This window comes from Lepisma saccharinum, chromosome 17 (genome assembly GCF_977018435.1).
Source record: "Lepisma saccharinum chromosome 17, izLepSacc3.1, whole genome shotgun sequence".
NCBI classification, from domain to species: domain Eukaryota; kingdom Metazoa; phylum Arthropoda; class Insecta; order Zygentoma; family Lepismatidae; genus Lepisma; species Lepisma saccharinum.
In genome coordinates this window covers 52,653,330-52,672,680 of record NC_139245.1, presented here as the reverse complement: position 1 = coordinate 52,672,680, position 19,351 = coordinate 52,653,330, and the positions used below count along the sequence as shown (strand labels likewise).

Below are 19,351 nucleotides of genomic sequence, written 5' to 3'. Positions count from 1 at the left end.
GGCATCGGAAAATTAGATTATATTTAAAAATAATAAGCAATGTTCAATAAAACCACTGTGAAAATGTAGTGAGTGAACATGACTAAAGATCAAATTATAATAGCATTAAGGATTCAACTAGCTACGGAAAAGGAAACATGAAAATAAACTTATAAATTATTAATAGTTAAAATATTTTTCTTCTATTTATTCAGTGTTATAAACATCACAGGAAATGTCTTCTATTATTGTTGTATTTAGTAAGATATTAAAATGGACTAAAGTGTTTCTTCGCTTATGTCACCTACTGATATATTTTAAGATATGCTGTTCCCTCTGTGGGTACTTTTGAGCAGTGTGTTACTCCGGTAATAAATAATGGGAGGTCCGAATAAATAAAAATTCATTAACATTCACAAAATTTAAACCTGTAGAAAATGTATAGGGGCTGGTGATCGACCATACATTCTCAAAAATTCCAAGTTTTTTCTTTCCAATCTGCACAATTCGATGTTTTAAGGTGCCTGAAAGTGATGTCAGCATATAGAAACCACATTTGAGCGAGATATTTATCCTCGAAATGTGGCCACTGCACGTCCAATCCTTCCCACACCTGACCACTTTCGCCATTTATTACAAGAAATTTTCGTCATACATGCAAGAAATCAACGGCGGATATCGAGGGATAACACGTGACGTGGCGTGACATGGTGCAGATCCCGGCATTTTCGTCCCGTAACGTCTTGCTTAATTACATACAGATCTTTAGCATGCAGACAATTATATTTATATTGCGTAACGAGTGCTAATCTGTGTTATAAGAGTTGTTTACAGTTATTCACGGCCCACAGCCAAAACGAACGCACTGTACTATCACCATGAAAATTAAGGTAATACAAATTGCAAATTATCACTTTCGCCGTTTATTGTAATCCATGTTCGTTATCCACGAAGGAAAAGAAAGGGATATTTTTTTTAAATAACGTCTGCTACACTTCACACATTTCTTGTTCTGAGCCACTGAACCTTCTGCCTACAACCGACGAATATACATGGTAGGATCTTTATTGAAGAAATCGTAAATTTGAAATATCGTAGAAGAACGTGACAACATGTTTGGTAGCACACTTTCCACTCGCAACATTCACCTCAACGATATTTGTGCTAAGAGAACCAAACCTAACAAGCATAAGCTAAAGCTAACAACATAGGTATTCCTCGTGCCTGACGTCATAAATCATACCACATCTCTGCGAGCTGAAATATGAATGACAATCTTCCCAACCCACTAAAAAGTTTCAAGTTTCTCGCGGGTGTACGGAGGGTTGCCATCACCAATTTGTAACATAAATGTTACCGACTAAATGACAATTGCAAATCATCACTTTCATATCCGTGACAGTCATGTTGACATATTGTCTGTATGTCTCATATCTTATTCATAAATTCCAAGATGTATGTTTGGTCGCGACTTGATTTACCGCAGATCAACCAACATCAGTCCTGGACCTTTTGTCTCTGACCTAGAAGGTTAAATGTAGTCCATCATTTTTTGCCAATGAGGGGGACTGTTCATACACATCAAGCAGTTTTACAACATACTTACCAAAATATAGAGCATTTAACATCATAATTAGGTATACAAGAACAAAATAATAACAGTTTTTAAAAATAGTTGAGAAACCAGTGCTGGACCGTTGGGATGGATTGACCCAGTAACAACCTAATGATGAATCAGCAGCGAATATACTGTCATGTTCACAGTTGCTAACCATTACATATGTATCTTGTGCGTAGATAAACACAATCGTAGGAGAACTTGTTTTACTACTACTTATATCCAAGTATTTTTAAACATTATTGCCCCTTGCCTCATAATCACGTGAATATTACATTACCGTTATGTGTTCCTGGGTCAATTCATCTCAAATCATACACGTAAGTAAGAAATGTGTCACTTTCGAATTACAAAATCAGTTGAAAGAAATATATGGCACATGTCCGAAAATAAAATATGTTCCTTTTCTGTTGATTTGTTACGGTGTTACAATCTCACAAAGACACTATTTGTTAAAAAAATACAGAAGGGAAATGGTGTAATAGTCAAACCACTATAAATCAAAAGCAAAAAAAAAAAAGAAAAAATGGTAGAGACTTAGGGTTTCCTTTATTTGAAAGCTCGTTCAAAGCACTATCAAAATCTTAGTATCTTATAAAACTCTCTTCGACATTAAATAAAAATAAAAACATATGAATATTTCTCAAAAGTTTAATTTCTTTTTTAAAGTAAAGAATGACAGGATATTAGTTTTGCTGGGATAATAGAATATGAAAACTGGACCATCTATTTGCAATTCATTTCTGCACTAACTTCTAACGTTATGTAGAAAATTATTTGTAAAAAGTGAAAAGTATCAATTTTGACCTTTTTTCGGATATCATTTTCTCAAAAACGCCAATCTCAAATTTTCTCAAAATTGTATTGTATGGTTAATGTACTTGCCGTAATAAATAAGTATAAGGGTCCTTTGAATTCGACGTACCGTTGTTTTAAGACATCAACCCTTTGCAACACGCTTGTACTTAATGAGGGGCGGCACCAGAAGGGTGCGAAGAGGTGCTTTTTTTCTTTACTAAGCGAGCACATATTCTTATAGTTACCAAAGAATTTGTTCAAAATTACCAGCTTTAGTAAATGCTACTACTTTTTGTTTAGTTACAAAACGTATTTTGTTAATCAACCAAATACATTTTTCTTTGTTTTAGTGTAATTTATGTTATGACTTATGAAAACCATGTCATCATAGTCACATTGAGCGTATAATATTAAGTATTTAAGAGAGGCCAATACCCTTGTATGGTATAGATGCAATCCATTAATACTAATCTGAAAAAGAATCCACATTTACTAATTTGTGCATGTTTTGGTCAAAGGAAGCGAGCAAAAACTAAACAAGTCGTTTGCATATTTTCATCGAAGCCTACTAAAAGGTAATTGTTATTTGACATGGTGGCTAAAACATATTTGGACGTTACAGTTTTCCTAAAATTTCAACATTGTACACTCTAACTTTTATTCCGCACCCTTTCAGCACCCCTAAATGTTTAATCCTGGCGCCACCGCTGCGCCTGCTGTGGGCCATGAAGAGCGGGGAAGATTTCAAGCAGAAATCTGACCCAGATGTGAAATTAGAAGCTCGTATTTTTGCCCTGGTACAGACCGTAATTAATGAATTCCTCAGACAACTAACTAACTCTCTTATCTTTATCATAACAGGCTGAAAAATAGCATTTTTTTGCTGTAGAAATTCTTTGTTATTTTTTATCTTGTACTACACGTTAATAATGCTTAAAATGCTCAATATTAGTGACTTTTCCTACATGAAAGATTACTCTTAAGGTGAATCTCAGACCAGAACAGCGATTTATGCATCGATATTGGACACTAGAACACGAATATATGTCTGAATAACAGAATATTTGTATGAGTGATGAAATTGATGAAGGGAGGCTCAAAACCAACACCCACACACAGTCCGAGATTTGAACCCGTATCTCTGGCGATATATGATATATAAATAATATATAAAAATGGATGTATATGTGTGTGTGTGTATGTGTGCGTGTTTGTTCCGGTGTAACGGGGAATTTGGACTCCGTTGAAAAGTGAGTCAATTTTCTACGGAGAAATATGACTGCCCTCTCCAGATCCAGTCAATTAAGCAGGGGGTACAATATCCCCGTAGAAAAATGACTGTCTCTCATACTCACTTAAAAGGGGGGGGGGGTAAAATTTCCCCGTAGAAATGTGACTATCCCCTAAATCCTGCTTATATTAGGAGGGGGTACAAATTCCCCGTAGAAAAGTGACTGAACTTTATCTACCAAGGAAAAGTAATCTGGCTCTGCCCCTCAAGTTTTGGCACCTTGCTTCCCGAGTTTTGGAACCCAATCGCCGACACTGCTTCAGAGCTTTAGTAATTGACCTGGTAGTACGGCGTCGGTTTTCCATTACTATCACGTGGACTTTATCCACCATTTCATCATATGCTGGGGTTTGAGGTTGTCCTGCACGCGGGTCATCTTGAAGCTACTGTATGGCACTTTGAAATTAAGCTTCTAGAGACTTGAATGTTCTATATGAAGGGGGGTATCTGTTCCCAGTGAAGCCAGGTAGTCTTCATGGTTAAAATTCGCATTATTTATTTATTTATTGTGCGGGGGAGCTTAGGTGACAGTTTAAGTGTGACAAAGAGACACTCGCCTATGTCGAATTACGTGTACGAGCAAGAAAGACAACTGATATCTATGTGACTCATGGCATATTCATATAAAGAGTTAACAACGTTTCACATCCTTCATGGCCATGACGTCATGCAGCAAGTACTTTACAGCATGTAAGCGTCCTTACAGATTATTACATGCTACGTAAATAAACTAACTCAGCAAGCCCTGAGATACTGCGAGTAAATATTGTATGACTCATGAAAGTTAACATACTATGAGTAAACTGATTAATGCTGTTTAGTGCAGTACACAGCTCTGTGCAGTCACTGGAAGTTGATTATTAATATTTGCATTCATAGGGATGTTGTAAGGAAAGGAATCACACGTCTGAAACTTCTGTTTAATATTACTGAAAAAATACCTTCACCTGCGACACTAGCGCCGCTGCGGATTTCATTACAAAGTGGATCCAGTGGGACAAGCAGCTGAGGTTTCTCAGTTACGTATCACAAGGCTTTCCCTGACCAACGCTCGGAGTAACGATATTGAACAAGGAAAGTCCGTTTACTTGGAATTGCCAATACCTATTTAAATTTATTAAAACTTTAACATTCGATACATATCAATGTTGATTATCAGGACACAGGAACAACGCATTCTTTGTTCGTAAACTGAAACGTAAACTCAAACAATGACTCTGATACGATATTGTGTATGCACTGGAGCCCGTCATCAAATACGTTTGTATGTTTGTACAGCGTTGTAAAATACCCAATATTTTACTTCGACTGAATAACAAAGCAGTGTCTTTCCACAGAAAACAAAACCTCAGTGGATGTTTTCCGTAACGTAAGCTCTTTTTTATTCTGTCTGTGGTATGACCTCAAATTTGCACAATCACTACGATTTGAATTATTTATAGGTTGGATTTCATTCAAAATTGATTTTACGCTTTGAGTTATTTTTGACGCACTGAAATCCGAATGTAACTCATTACGTGTTGTGATTTCTATGGAAATGAATCCGAAAGTTGAAACTGCGTTTGGCGATATACCGATAAATTACATGACATTAAATTTATACGTTGTTGCAAAATTATATAAACATGTAGATTCTTTTCGAGATTTGTTTAATATGATAATATAATTATGGTAATAAAGATATTACGCAAATGTCAATCACTGTTCGAGGATTCAGTTATGTTTTGCTGTAAGGATATGTGAGAGGAGGATATATCTGTACTTTGGGCTGTGTCGTGTGAATAGCATGTTTTCGTGTAAAACGGATTGAATTTAATACACTTGTACTTGTATTCAAACCTACGAATATAATTACGGTTGTCACGGAAAAACTAAAGATACAGCTGTCTGAATATACATACAATCTGTCAGAGTAAGCTGAAACATCAAATTACTAAACAAGAATGAAATAAGTCCATTGTCTTTATTTTTATTTTCTTAGTGATAAATACGAGTAGGCTGTCGTTTATATATCAGATAAGACATTTTTGTGGTACGCGATGTTGTATATTGTTTGTTCATTAATTAAAATACTGAGTATGATTAAATTGAGAATTAAAAGTGGTAAACGTTGTAAGTGCCAAAAGGGAAATCGCATCGTTCCGCACATCAGCCCGTAAGAACGTTCACACGAGTGACATCTTTACACGTCCTTTGAACTACTTAGAGGGCTACCAGCCACTTGTCACGTTTACCACATTATAAAGCATGGCACATTTCACAGTTTAACGTGGAAAACAGTGTTTGAATTATTTTGGCACTTACATCGTTTACCAATTTTAGTCTTCAATTATTGAAGAACTGCATTCTTAAATTTCGTTTAATGTTCCACGAGTTTCCAATATTTCTGTAGTGAAAAAGTTCCACTTTTGCATTTGGATATGGAAAATTGACAACGAACAAGTTACGCAAGGATATTTTCAGTACTCTTGTCCTACTGCATATTAAATGTTACTCAATTACCATAAATTAATTCCGTTATGTAATAAAGTTATTTACTGAACCAATGCAAAAGTCAGCTTGAGTTAAAAATGTCAGCTTGCTACACATAAAGTACAAAGTGCATCATAATGAAAGAAAAATATTATTTACAAATTTATTTTATTCAACACTACCCATTACTAGACTACTCTGTATATTATTTATTTCAACATTTAACCTTAAACACCATTAGGCAATATTAACTATTCGTTTTAAGATAATTAAAAAATGAATATCCGAAAGCACTAATTGATAAATGTAATAAATGTACTACTTCTTGTTATTTCTATTATATATATATATATATATATATATATATATATATATATATATATATATATTGCATAATTGTTATTACTTCATATTTGCAGAGACAAATAAAATGTACTTGGAAGTGACGTTTTGTAGTCAAGTTACTTAATGCTATTACAAGTCTTGTTATATGACATAAATGTACCTTTTGGGACACCCTGAACATAAATTAGCCTAATCAGAATGAGCAATGGATATATACTAAACTTGTGTAACTCTACGTGCAGAACTCTAGTAGATAAAAAAAACTAAAATAAAGATTTTCGTTTGACTGTCCTTCGTATATATATAAATTACAAATAAACTTATTTTATGTTATATGTTCTAAAAGCGATAATTAATTTTTCTTTGGAACAAGAAACTAATAAATAATTGCAAATTGCGATTAAAAATTAGTGTAATACACATTATCTACAGCAAATAATGGGACAATGAATACTCGGGAAGGGCACCTTCCCAAATTCAATCAAAGGTTTAAATGCATGTACAGCAATTGAACATCGAATTGCAGTCTGCTTGAAGCAAGATACGTCTACTTCATTTCGATGTAACTCTCACTGTTTCATTGACAACGCTGCATCCAACAAAATGAATTAATCGAACTTGCCCGAACTTCGGCGTGAAAGCTTTTGCATGTACTTTGACGTTATTTGGTAAACAAGACGAAGGCCACAACAAGGAAGTTGTAATTAAGCAACGTCGCTCCACGCAAGTTTGACAATGCCTGTTCGGTTCGGTTCGGTCGACCTTCCTATTACGCTTAGCTGGAAGCTTGTTCCGAGAACATCCCAAAGAAGACATTCAGAAGACAAGACATCAGCAGTTAGCCCGAAATTACAATGCAACGCTAGAAAGCTGATTTTGATTATTTTAGAGTTTCTCTTTTTAAGATATAAGCTCATTTTTTTAAAAAAAAAAAATATATATGTTTATGAAAGAAAGAACATGCATTTTAATGATCAGCTATAAAATTTGTGAGGAGTTATAAAGGTTGCCTCAAAAAGATGGGATATTTTGAAATGGATGTATAGAGAAGAGAATAAATAGGTTGCAATAGTTCTAATTAATAAATAGTGCACAGGCAGTGGCGACGATTGGGTTCCAAAACTAAGGTAGAAAGGTGCCAAAACCGAGGGAGGCAAGAAGAGTTTAGTTTCCCTTGGTAGATAACATTTAGCACAGTGCGGGGGCAAAAGTGGCAAAAAGTGGGAAGCTGTCCTCCCCAATCGCCGCCACTGTGCACAGGAAGCCATTACATAATTACTTACCGCTGAAGAGATAGGTAGGTTTACAGGTATAGCTTCATGATTACAATGGAGTACACTTAAATGTCAAAATTATATATTTATGTGATAATTAAGCAACTCCTCAGAAAGCTTAATCAGGATTGGACCTACAGTTTAAAGTGGGATCCGAGCCACTGTGCCATGTGCCTCCACCGGGTATCGAAACCGGTACCCCTTGGTTACACGGCAACGACCATACCACTACACAATCAGGGAAGCCATAAGCAACAAAGAGTAATATTTAAATAACTCTGTGCAGTTACGTATGCATGTAGGGGAGCTAAAGGGAAAAAGGAAATGGAAGAACAAGTTCTAATTCTTATGAGAGGTACGGCACGTGCGCGTAGTGTATGTATACTTGTGTGATGGAGGGAAATGGACGTCATTTACGTGATCAGCACTCAAAATTCTTTGAGAATTACTTATTCATTTGCAAACAGCCTAAATTGTCCTTGCATAAATTTCTTTTGATGCGTTAGGTAATAGATGTAATGAATGTATTGGGGAATATGAGAATTTTTATTGTGAAATTATGAAAAATCCTAACATGATGGTAAAAATAGGATGTCATTTCCGTGATCAGCATTCAAAATACTTTCAGAATAACCTATTGATTTGAAATTATCATAATTTGTTTGTAAAAAATGCAGGGTCGCGCAGGATTCTGCATTACTAAACAAAGGATTTAACAATGTAAGTGACAATAATTATTAACCTTTGAAGAACAAGTTAAATTAAGTAGCAATTATCAACCAAATTACTAAGGCTCAAAATGATTGACAAAAATCGCCGCTGTAGCGCCTGAATAGACAAGTTTGATTGCCCCTCTAGAGAAGAGTAACTTAATTCGTAGCAATTCAAAATTAATAATAGTGGTGTGTAATAAGTTGCAATTCAGGCATGGACCTCCCAAATGGCGCAGTGGTAGCGTCGTCGCCTTGTAATCAAGGGGTATCGGGTTCGATACCCGGTGGAGGCACAAGTGGTTCGGATTCCACTTTAAACTGTAGGTCCAGTCCCGATTAGCCTTACTGTGCATAAAGTGGACTTAACCACGAAATCGATCAATCAATCAATCAATTCAGGCACAATCTAAGTTTCCAGCAGTAACAGATGACTTCCGGAAACCTTTAGTCTGTGCAGGCAGAAGGCACATTCCCATAACTAATTTACATGTTCGGGGAAATTTCCTTGTGGGAGAATACCAATGTATCGGGTGCGGTTTGTTTAAAATTTTCCTTGCGGTTGCACATTTTCCGGAAATGAAAATAAGGTCTACTTAAAATTGTTTGTGACTCGGCCTTTATTTTTCCTTTATTCCGCTGGTATTATCTTTGTTTTGGGTTTAAGATTGATGGTACTGCTAAGGGAGGATTTCTGAGCGGTGGTTGTTGCTAAATCTGACGGTAAGTATGCACGAATGACAGAATATATTTTCCTGGAACTTACCATCAACAAACAGAAGCTACTGCTGGCTGTTGCGTACCGTCCACCTGAAACGTGCTTTGTAAATTGTGAGGAGGAACTGGTTACACCCATTCCCATGTACTCGCATGTATTATTACTGGACGATCTGAACTTTCATTTAGAAACTGACAAACCTGAAGTAAATAAATTCCGCGCTTCTTACAATCTAAATATTTTGAACTTCGATCCTACCTTCCACACGACTACCTCGCATTCTTCGCTAGATTTCATCTTAACAGGAACTGCTCTCGAATCACCAAACAACGACAAACAAGCGCCTTCGGTCTCTCGTTCCACGACCTTATTTACGTTGACTACTCGCTAATGCTCCGAAATCCAAGTCAAACATAATTGAATACAGCGATTTAAAGAAAATTAACCTCGCCCCGGCGCCCACCCAGCGTCGAATAACATGGGTACCTGGGGGAAACCCTGGGGGGTAAAGGCGGTCAGGGGCGTGGTGCTGATCACATCACCCCCACTCACGACCGGATCAAGAAAGTGTGGGGCGTTACCCCCACACCGCCTATACACCTTCATGGCGTGGTGCTGAGCACAGGGGAACACTTTACTTTACTTTTTACTTTGACTGTACTTGCATATTAATCACATCTGATACCTGGAATGCTGAGTACCTTTCAGTCAGTGCTCTAGCAGCTGTGCGAGGATGAGGTTGTGTTGACCTGTGTAAACAGTCCGGTGAAATATTGTTGCATATACAGAGTGGGGTGGACTAAACTATTATATATTAACGTATAATAGCGTGTTTCAAAAAGAATATACGTATTTCGCATGCATATATTTATTAAACTTTAAGACATACGAAGATTTACGAACCTCTCAAGTTAAGATTACAGATGTTCAATATGTCCTCCAGCAGTGACACGAACAATATCACATCGATACTCAAATTCCTCCCATACTCGGGCAAGCATGTCCTTCGTCACTGATGTTACGGCAGTACGGATCCGGTTCTTCAACTCTTCCAGGTTCTGTGGGAGTGGTGGTACATAAACGTTGTCTTTAATGAAACCCCACACGAAGAAGTCACAGGGTGTCACATCCGGTGACCGTGGAGCCCAGCTGATACATGCTAAGTCGCCAGCTCCTTGACAACCAATCCAACGGTTCGGTAGAGTTTCATTCAGATAATCACGCACTTGACGACTCCAGTGAGGGGGTGCCCCGTCTTGTTGAAAAATGAAGTTGTCTTCGTGCAGCCTCGGAAACAACCAGTTTTGTAACATAGAGAGATACTGCTGACCGTTAACCGTGTTTCCATCAAAAAAGAATGGGCCGTAAACAGATGATCGGGATATAGCGCAAAACACATTCACTTTGGGCGAATCTCGTACATGTTCAATGAATGCATGTGGGTCCTGTAGGCCCCAAATGCGAACATTATGTTTGTTTATCTGACCACTGACATGAAACGCAGCTTCATCACTAAACACGATGCGTTGTGCGAAAGTGTTGTTGTCAATAGCATCAAGAATCTCGTTACAAAATGCCACACGTTTGCGTTTGTCATCAGGACTCAGAGCTTGTAACAGCTGTACCTTGTACGGCTTCATAACCAGCCGACGTCTCAAAACACGCCAAATTGTTGTTGTAGGAAGTTGTAACTCCCGACTGGCACGACGAGTTGATTTTGAAGGGCTACGTTGGAAAGCAGTTTGAATTCGTGCAACATTTTCTTCAGGAACACGAGGGCGGCCAGGACTCTTTCCTTTACATACACATCCTGTATCTACAAACTGTCGATACCATCTGCGAATGTTCCACCCATTCGGAGGATCAATTTGGTACCTCAACCTGAAACGTCTTTGCACTGTAATCACGTAATTGCACTTCGGAAACTCGAGAACACAAAATGATTTCTGCTGCGGAGTAGCCATTTCAAACAACTGACGGTTACCAAGCAAAACAGAACACAACTAACATCTAGCGGCTATTATATAAACTAGACTATGTATTCGTTTCTCTAATAGCCGAGCCGGGGCGCAGCGATCGATAGTTTGGACAAAATAATACTTTGTAATACGTATATTCTTTTTGAAACACGCTTATAAAGACAATAAGGAGGCTCAATGCTCAGTGGCTCGGATTCCACTGTAAACTGTATGTCCAATCCCAATTAGCCTATCTATGCATAAATTTGACTAAAAACAGCAACTCAATCAACCAATCAACCAATAAAGCTAACGTAAAGTCATACAAAAAATATATTTATTCTTCTGTACTGCGCTAGTAAAATATAAAATATATTATTGCATAATTAATAGTTTAAATACTTTTATGTAAGAAACTTAATCTTATTCTTAACTTGAATATAAGATTTGTGTCTATCCCAAATGTAATTTTAATTAGACGATGTTTAATTGCTTTTGAAAAGAGGTGCATTTTGTAGCGCATATTTAACGGCCTCCGTGGCGGATTGGTTAGCACATCACGCTACGACGTCGAATCCTGGGCACAAATGTTTGTGAGTGTCCATTATTTAATTTCAACAAATCATTTCTCATCCCCATCTTTGCAAATTAACCAAAATTGGCACAAAAACGAAGATAAATTAAGCAAATCAATCAATCGTAGCGCATTCCTGAAGCTTTACATTCCCTCTTGTCAATTCTTTCAATATGGTTCCAAAACATTCCCCAGTCTTTTGTGTTGTACGTACATTATGGCTCACATTCCTGTTCCATCTTCAACCATTCTTCAAATAAAAATGTTCCCACAGGCGGAAATGGGGGGTGCAAAAAAATCCCTACAAGAATTTCACGCATCAACTACGTGAGAGAGAGTGATGAAAAATATACTAATTTTCTCCTTTACTTGACTGCGAGGGGAAATACGAGAAATCTGACTTCCCGAGAAGTTGCGCCAGACTGGTAATTCTGGAGCAGTCTGTTAGATATCTTCCTTTTGGTGGGTGTCCCCTTCTCCTCTTCCGCCCCTCTCGACGTCCCATCAGAGAAAGGTACCTGATCCGAAGGAAGAGAGGCTGGAATGGCAAAATAGAAGAAAATGTAAAAAAAAGGAGAAAGTTGATGGCGGTGCACCGTCGTCCTTAACATCAATCTTATCACCGGAACTCTCACCGTTCCATGTCCGGGAAGTCGCAAGGATGGAGAAAATTCTGCCTACGATGGGTTAGTGTGAGTGTGGCCAACTTCATGAAAAGTTACAAATGCTGGTTTATTTCGAGTGTATTTAAAACTGTATATTTTGCTTGCATCTTCTGCCACTTTAGGGTAACATCTACCACAAAAAATTTCTGATGAATTTATCTCATCTGTTTTGAACACCACTTTGTGCACAGATAGGCTAATCTGGACTGAACCTGCTGTTTATAGTGGATCCGAAGCGAACACAATGTGCTGTCTAGTGGTGCAAGGAGAGAGAACAGTGTTGCATCAACAATTGCCGCGCTTGGTTTCAGATTTCGGGCGTGTTTCGCGATGTCACGGCGAAAGTATGTCAGTCCGGAAAGATACTGGCACGCCTCCATGACATCCCATATGATTTGTCGGATTTGGACGATCCAGACTGTGAAGAATCAAATCAAGAGTTTGTTCCGCCACCCAGTTCCGGGTCATCGGACGAGTTTAGTGATGAACCAAAACCAGGTGAAAGTGCGAAACGCAGAAAAATAACACGTCGAGCTGCTGTTCAAGATTTAGTGGACGCTTCTGAAGGGAACTTTCACTGCAGTGACAGCTGAAGATGTTGAAGTCCAGAATGATGATACAACCGTTGCTGGAAGCTCCTGACCCAGTGTATTCCAGTTCTAGTGTTGACGCTGAAAGCTTGGTTTATCCTGATGGAACGGGCTGCAACCGTAAACAATACTCCAGGTAGGAGAACTTCTCATAATGTTCTAAAGGAATGTTCTAAAGAGACATGTCGTGCCTGGAAGTCCTGTCAGTTCATGGCACTTGTTCATCAACAAACATATACTCGAATATATTCGTGATTGCACAGTGACGGAAGCCCACAGACAAATGCAAAACACCACTTTCAGTCTAACTTTACAAGAGCTGGAAGCATTAATCGGTATTACGTATGTACGCATTGTAATGCCCCGGTGGACTAATCTTTGGGGCGTATCATTGTGTAACATGGCCATGCCACGGAATCGTTTCTGTGAAATTCTAAGGTTCCTACGCTTTGAAAAAATCTAGCCATTCAGAGCGATTGAAAAGTGACAAATTTGCTCTGTTCTCGGCTGTCTGGAACAGGTTCATTAAAAACTGCATCTCGTGTTACAGACCTGGACCTTTCTTGACCGTCCCCAGTGCCCTTTCATGCAATACATGGCTTCGAAGCCTGACAAGTACAGCCAAAAGTATTGGCTTGCAGTAGACACGGAGAGCAAATATGTCGTAAATGGATTTCCGTATGTAGGAAAAAATTAATCAAGAAGCAGTGAAAGGTTGTCAGACTCTGTGGTGATGCAACTCATAAACCCATTGTTTGGGAAGGGCAGAAAAGTGACAACAGACAACTTTTTCACTTCTATTAACCTCGCAAAGGAGCTTAGAAAGAATTCTACCAGTCTTGTGGGGACAGTCAATAAATGCAGAAGAGACGTTCCTGCTGCCCTAAAGGTAATGAAGAAAGATTTGTATTCCATTGTGGTATACAATGATGATGGAATAACAATGACAGTGGATCAAGGAAAACCGAAGAAGAATGCATTCATATGCTGACATTACAGACAACGCAAAGAAAACTCCTGACACAGTCAAATGTTACAACGACACAAAGTACGGTGTGGACATTGTCGATCAGATGGCAAGGAAATATTTTGTGCGAACAGGTACCCGAAGATGGCTTGTCAATTCATTTCACAACACCCTGGATATAGCAGCCATCAACGCTTGGGTCATCTACAAGGAAATAACAGGAATAAACAATAGCTGCCAGGAATACATTAAGACACTAGCAAAAGAACTCTGAATACGGTCTCGTGAGGAACTGTGCCAGGAAATGCAGAAGAGGAGCAGGACTCGGGAGCCACTTCTGTCACCACAACTAAATACTGCCAGGTGAAGTGTAATTGTATTTTGCAAACTGTGTAAGAAGTCAGTGTGCGGAAAGTGTACCTCAAACGTTCAGCGTTCGTGTTTCATTTGTGACAGACAGCAAGAGTAGGACATAGATATTGTTTATGCCTTGACACAGTTACCTGTTTTGCCGTGTAAAGTATTGTTCATGCCATAACTTCATTATTATTTGTTTCAATATGTAATATTCTGTAGCCCTACATGCATGTAAAGAACATTATTGTTTTCTTGTACTGTCCAGTGTTGAAATGTTATGCGAAGTGCTAATTGTATTAGTTTCTGGGTGAAATGTCCTCTCTGAAATATGTTGTAATGATCAAAAAAAACATTTGTACTTGTTTTCATGTTTACAATTCATTATATTTATAAATAATAATACAAATATATATCAAAATATACTTGTTGATTACATTTTTATAATATAACGAACTATAAATTAAAATTCAAAAAATACCTTTCAATACACTAAAACAACACTATAATGGCAGGAATTGATGCGGGTTCATTAAATGCAACAAAAAACATAAAAAACATCACCTGAAATGAACGAATTGTCGGCGGAGTCAAAATGACCTAGTGGTAACGTCGCCGCCTTGTAATCAAGGGGTCCCTGGGTCGATTCTCGGTGGAGGCACATGGTGGTTCGGATTCCACTTTAAACTGTTGGTTCGGTCTCGATTAGCCTAACTGTGCATAAAGTGGACTTAAAATTTATTTCAATGAAATACCCTACTTAGGAAGTGTCCGAAAGGTACAAGACCGTACTTGAAGCGAGCACACTTCTGTCATCACAACTAAATACTGCCAGGTGAAGTGCGAGAATGGGCTCGCAGTTCAGTCTCGAAGTCTTGAACTTAAAGGCTAATGTAAATCTTTGAAATTACACTTCGACTGCAGCGCCTAATACGGTCAGTGATGAAACTACGAACACATTGTTTTCCCGCATCATAAACACTTGTTTTTCACCATAGAAATCACACAACAATGTAAATAGTTCTTAGATGTACATTTCCACAGATAGAAGAACTACAACCAGCAATTGAGCGACGACAGACTTCCATGACATCAAACAAGTGAACAAGAAGCACACGAGTGAAGCATGGACGATGATCAGTACTCCCTAGTGAAGTACAGGTGATTGCATTGTAGAGTCCTGCTTACCGCGCACTCCAATGATCCTTCATTAGCGCTTTCAAACCATATTAGGTGCCGTCACTTCCGACAAGACTGTACTTCAATGCTCTTTAACAGACTCTACTTCGAGCCTGCTTTATAGACCTTTCGGACACAGCCTTAGATTCCTTCCTCCGTATTTTACAGCATGGTCTTAACACTAGAACGGCGAAGGATCCGATACCTCTAGAACAGCGGAAGGGGGTAATTTTGAGCCCTCATAAGAAATGCATTAAAAAATTATAATTATCTTGGAATGGGAATATAATTTAATTTTGTATTATTTTCTGTGCATTATGTATTATAATCAAAGTGTTTAGCTGATTTATGATACATTGGGCTAACACATTAAAATTATCATAATCAACAAATGACCACTCCGACATTTCATCACAAATAACTGCTACATGACGCGACGTATTCGGCGACTTCCTCCCTGGTCCAAAAACACTACCTAAATGACGACCTGCATGTAAACTATGATAAGTGGGAATATGCTCAATACATGATGATACAGGAGCGCTAACGTGATACACCAAGTATGAATGAAGCTTTACAGGGTAGGGTAAAGGGGGTCAAGAGTACGCACCTAACGTTTGAGGCCGTGTAAATAGTAAGGTAAATCACAGATACACATGAAAGTTTGTCACAATGTTTATTAACCCTTTAGTAATCATTGATCAAAAATCAAAGAAAGTAACTGTAAAAGGAAAAACTACAGAAAAGATTTTATGAAAGGATAGCACATGCGTACTCTTGGACACATAGGCGGCTAAGAGTACTAAACAGGTCATTCAAGAGTACGCATTAGCAATTATCACACACATATGGTCCATGTCCAATGTAATCAGAACACTGTTCATGCCACCACTCATGACACACCCCACACTGAACCCAGTCGTCAGCAAAGGATTCTCCACACCCAGCGCAGATAGTTTCGGTTTCATCTGCAGCCGCCTGTGTGTTATCTTGTTGACGTTGCACAATCTTTAATGGCTTTTTTGTTGGTTTCTGAAGGGGTTGCTGTTTCTTGGTGATCTGCCTATCAACTAACTTATTTTTAAAAGGTGATCCCGAGAGAATTTCAGATGACCCCCCCTTTCCTAGATCCGGAAGGAGTCTTCTGTACAGGGTTTTCTATTGGTGACAGACCCACTTCCCCTGGTTGAGACACACTGGCATTCGCGGATGGAGTAGGACAAGGTTTAGTAGACGTTGACGTTGATGGTTCGTTATCTGGGGTTCTGCCAAGCCTCCCTGGAATCAAATCTGCACCACCTCCTACGATTGGCGTAAGTGCGTTGTGAACATTAGCAGAAACATAGTCTTCTTCCGTAAAAATGTCCGGATTAAAGGGATAAATCCCCGTACAAGCAAACGCTCGTTCAGCTTTCTCCACGGTCATAACCCTACTGTAAGCTGCTCGAAATAATCCAGCAATGTCATATTGAGAAACAATCTCTCCTGGGTGATTCACCATCCACTTTTCGACTTCTGCTGCATAGGCAGTTTTAAGGGGGCCAAAGATTGCTACGTCCAACAGCTGGAGCTTGTGACTTGTATGAGGGGGTAGAGAAAGTAACGTGATAAAATTTTCTCGGCAATATAGAACTGCAGGTAGTGAACAGTGAGATGAATGGTTGTCAACTATCAGAAGCACAGGATCTTGAGCAGTGGGTTTCACATGATAGGTGAAATGTTTGAGCCACTCAGGGAACAGATCTGCAGTCATGTAACCACTGTCTGAAATCATTGAAAGTGTTCCCGTAGGAGCATTGTTAAAGAGGGCAGGGTTCAGTCTTTTCCTTGCAAATATCATGGCAGGCGGAACAGGAAAATCAGTAGCACTGACGCAACCAACGATAGTGACCAATTGGCCACGCTCCCCTGCGGACACTTTGCAGACCGCTCGTTGTCCTTTTGGGCTGACGACTTTTGGCGACTTGGGGGGCACAGTGGATATTCCTGTTTCGTCCATATTGAAGATTCTGGGAGGAGGCAGGGGCCGTTCTTCAAAACACCTGCGCAATTGCCAAAAAAATGGTTCACATCAGTCTTGTTGAATCCCATTGCCCGACGTAAACTGCACTGTTCTGGTGTACGTAGAGATAAACCTTGTCTCTTGCAGAAATTGGTTACCCAGTCTTTACCTGCTACCTTTTTTTCTTCATTAAATCTTGTGTGAACCAGATGACTTTCAGCAAACTGGTAAGCGACTTGCATCAGTTTCCTGCGCGTTAAGCCATAGAATCTTGCGTTGAGGTCTGTGCAATGGGCAGCTAACTCCTTTTCCTGGGTAGTGTTGAAGACCGTTTTAAATCGACCAAGGGATGATGGAACTGTTCCCTGAAATGACAAAACAAGAAAAACTCATGCACAAATGCACTTAGCACATAGGGCTAAAGTACTCTCTCCACCACACTCCAATGAATTTTAAGTGGAAAGAAACGTGTCTTGAAGACACCTCATGCTATTTGAAGTGAGCTAGCTTGTTACATTTTCGAGACATTATGCCTGATATGTTGTCCCTACAAGGTTAAGTCATGAATTACTCAAAACTACTAGGGCTAGGTAAATAATAATCTCATTTGCACTTCTGGGGATAAGAAAGTAGTAAAATGAATACTCAATTATAAAGCATAACGTTGGCTTGCAAAGTAACTCTGCAATTCAAGGAGCCACAAAAAAGTGTTCAGGCTATTGCATCATCAACCTAATAGGCTACAGAAAAAAATGTGTGTGGCGTTGACGATGTGGGCATGCTTAAAACATTTTTCAATTCTGAATATCAGTAGGCTTTCAGTGGAATTTGAAGGAGGTAATCGGGTTCAATGAGAGAAAAATTTACTCCATCATAAAATAATCATATTTCGTTTTGAACATTCTAGGAAATAAATAAGTAGCCTATTTAATTATAAAACGATCATTTCATTATCACACAACGAAAGTTACATTTATCGTATAGGCCTTGAGAGGACTCCATAACTGACTTTGTTATAATTGAAATTCTTATTATTGGCTGTTATTTAAGTGATGTTTAGCCTCATTAAAAATATAATTTACCGGACTCTGCAGTAAGAGCATGTGAAGGAACTGATGTCGTAAAAAGGGCTTAGATACCTGCTTCAATCTTTTCCTCAATGTGCACTCATTCACTCCCATGGTACGCGCGACTTGCCGCTTGCTTTCACCTTGGGCTACTCTTCTCTTTGCCTCCTGGAGATTTTCCTCCGTAAACTGCAATTTCCTCTCTGTCTTCTTTTTATACTTTCCCATCTTTGTTCTCTGCAATAAAAACCTTCCTTAGCCGTACATGGTATGACACGTAGACATCTTTCATACAATTTACATTTAATTTTACTCACAATTATATGTAACGATTTCATATGCACGTGTACATTAACAGGATGGCGACAGACCTGGAACATCGGGAAAAGCCAGGGAATTTCCTTTCTGCTTCTCTGTAGCCACCCTGATTAAACATTTCATACTCGTTTACCTGCAAGGTATGTACAATGCTCACCTTAGACAACCTACGTACATCTTTCATTACAAACTGTTGCCCAAGAGTACGCACGCACGGAAATGCGAACTCTTGCCCTCCACCTACACTACTTCTCATTTCAATCACCAGAGGGGTGCACTGCTTAGACAGAAACAGGTCTGCCTCACCTGTGCATTGTCTAATAAGGCATGTTCTTCGTATTACATGCACTTCGTGAATTTGCCATACTTACATGGTCATATTCCTTACGTTTAACATGCGAAATTTTATAACGAAAAGCAAAAAAATGTTCACTTACCTATCATACGTAGACAAAATGCGGGAGCAAGAATA

General features: G+C 38.7%; 1 protein-coding gene across 1 annotated transcript; it reads right to left on the bottom strand.

Moving 5' to 3' along the window:
- Window positions 1-16,597: 16,597 nt before the first annotated feature.
- On the bottom strand, window positions 16,598-18,844 carry LOC146001415 (uncharacterized). The gene is made up of 3 exons (XM_083138734.1): window positions 18,634-18,844; window positions 17,720-17,859; window positions 16,598-17,534 (listed from the first exon to the last, which is right to left on the bottom strand). Exons 1-3 carry the CDS (start codon window positions 18,787-18,789, stop codon window positions 16,598-16,600), a joined length of 1,233 nt encoding a protein of 410 aa, XP_082994860.1. The 5' UTR covers window positions 18,790-18,844.
- Window positions 18,845-19,351: the final 507 nt, after the last annotated feature.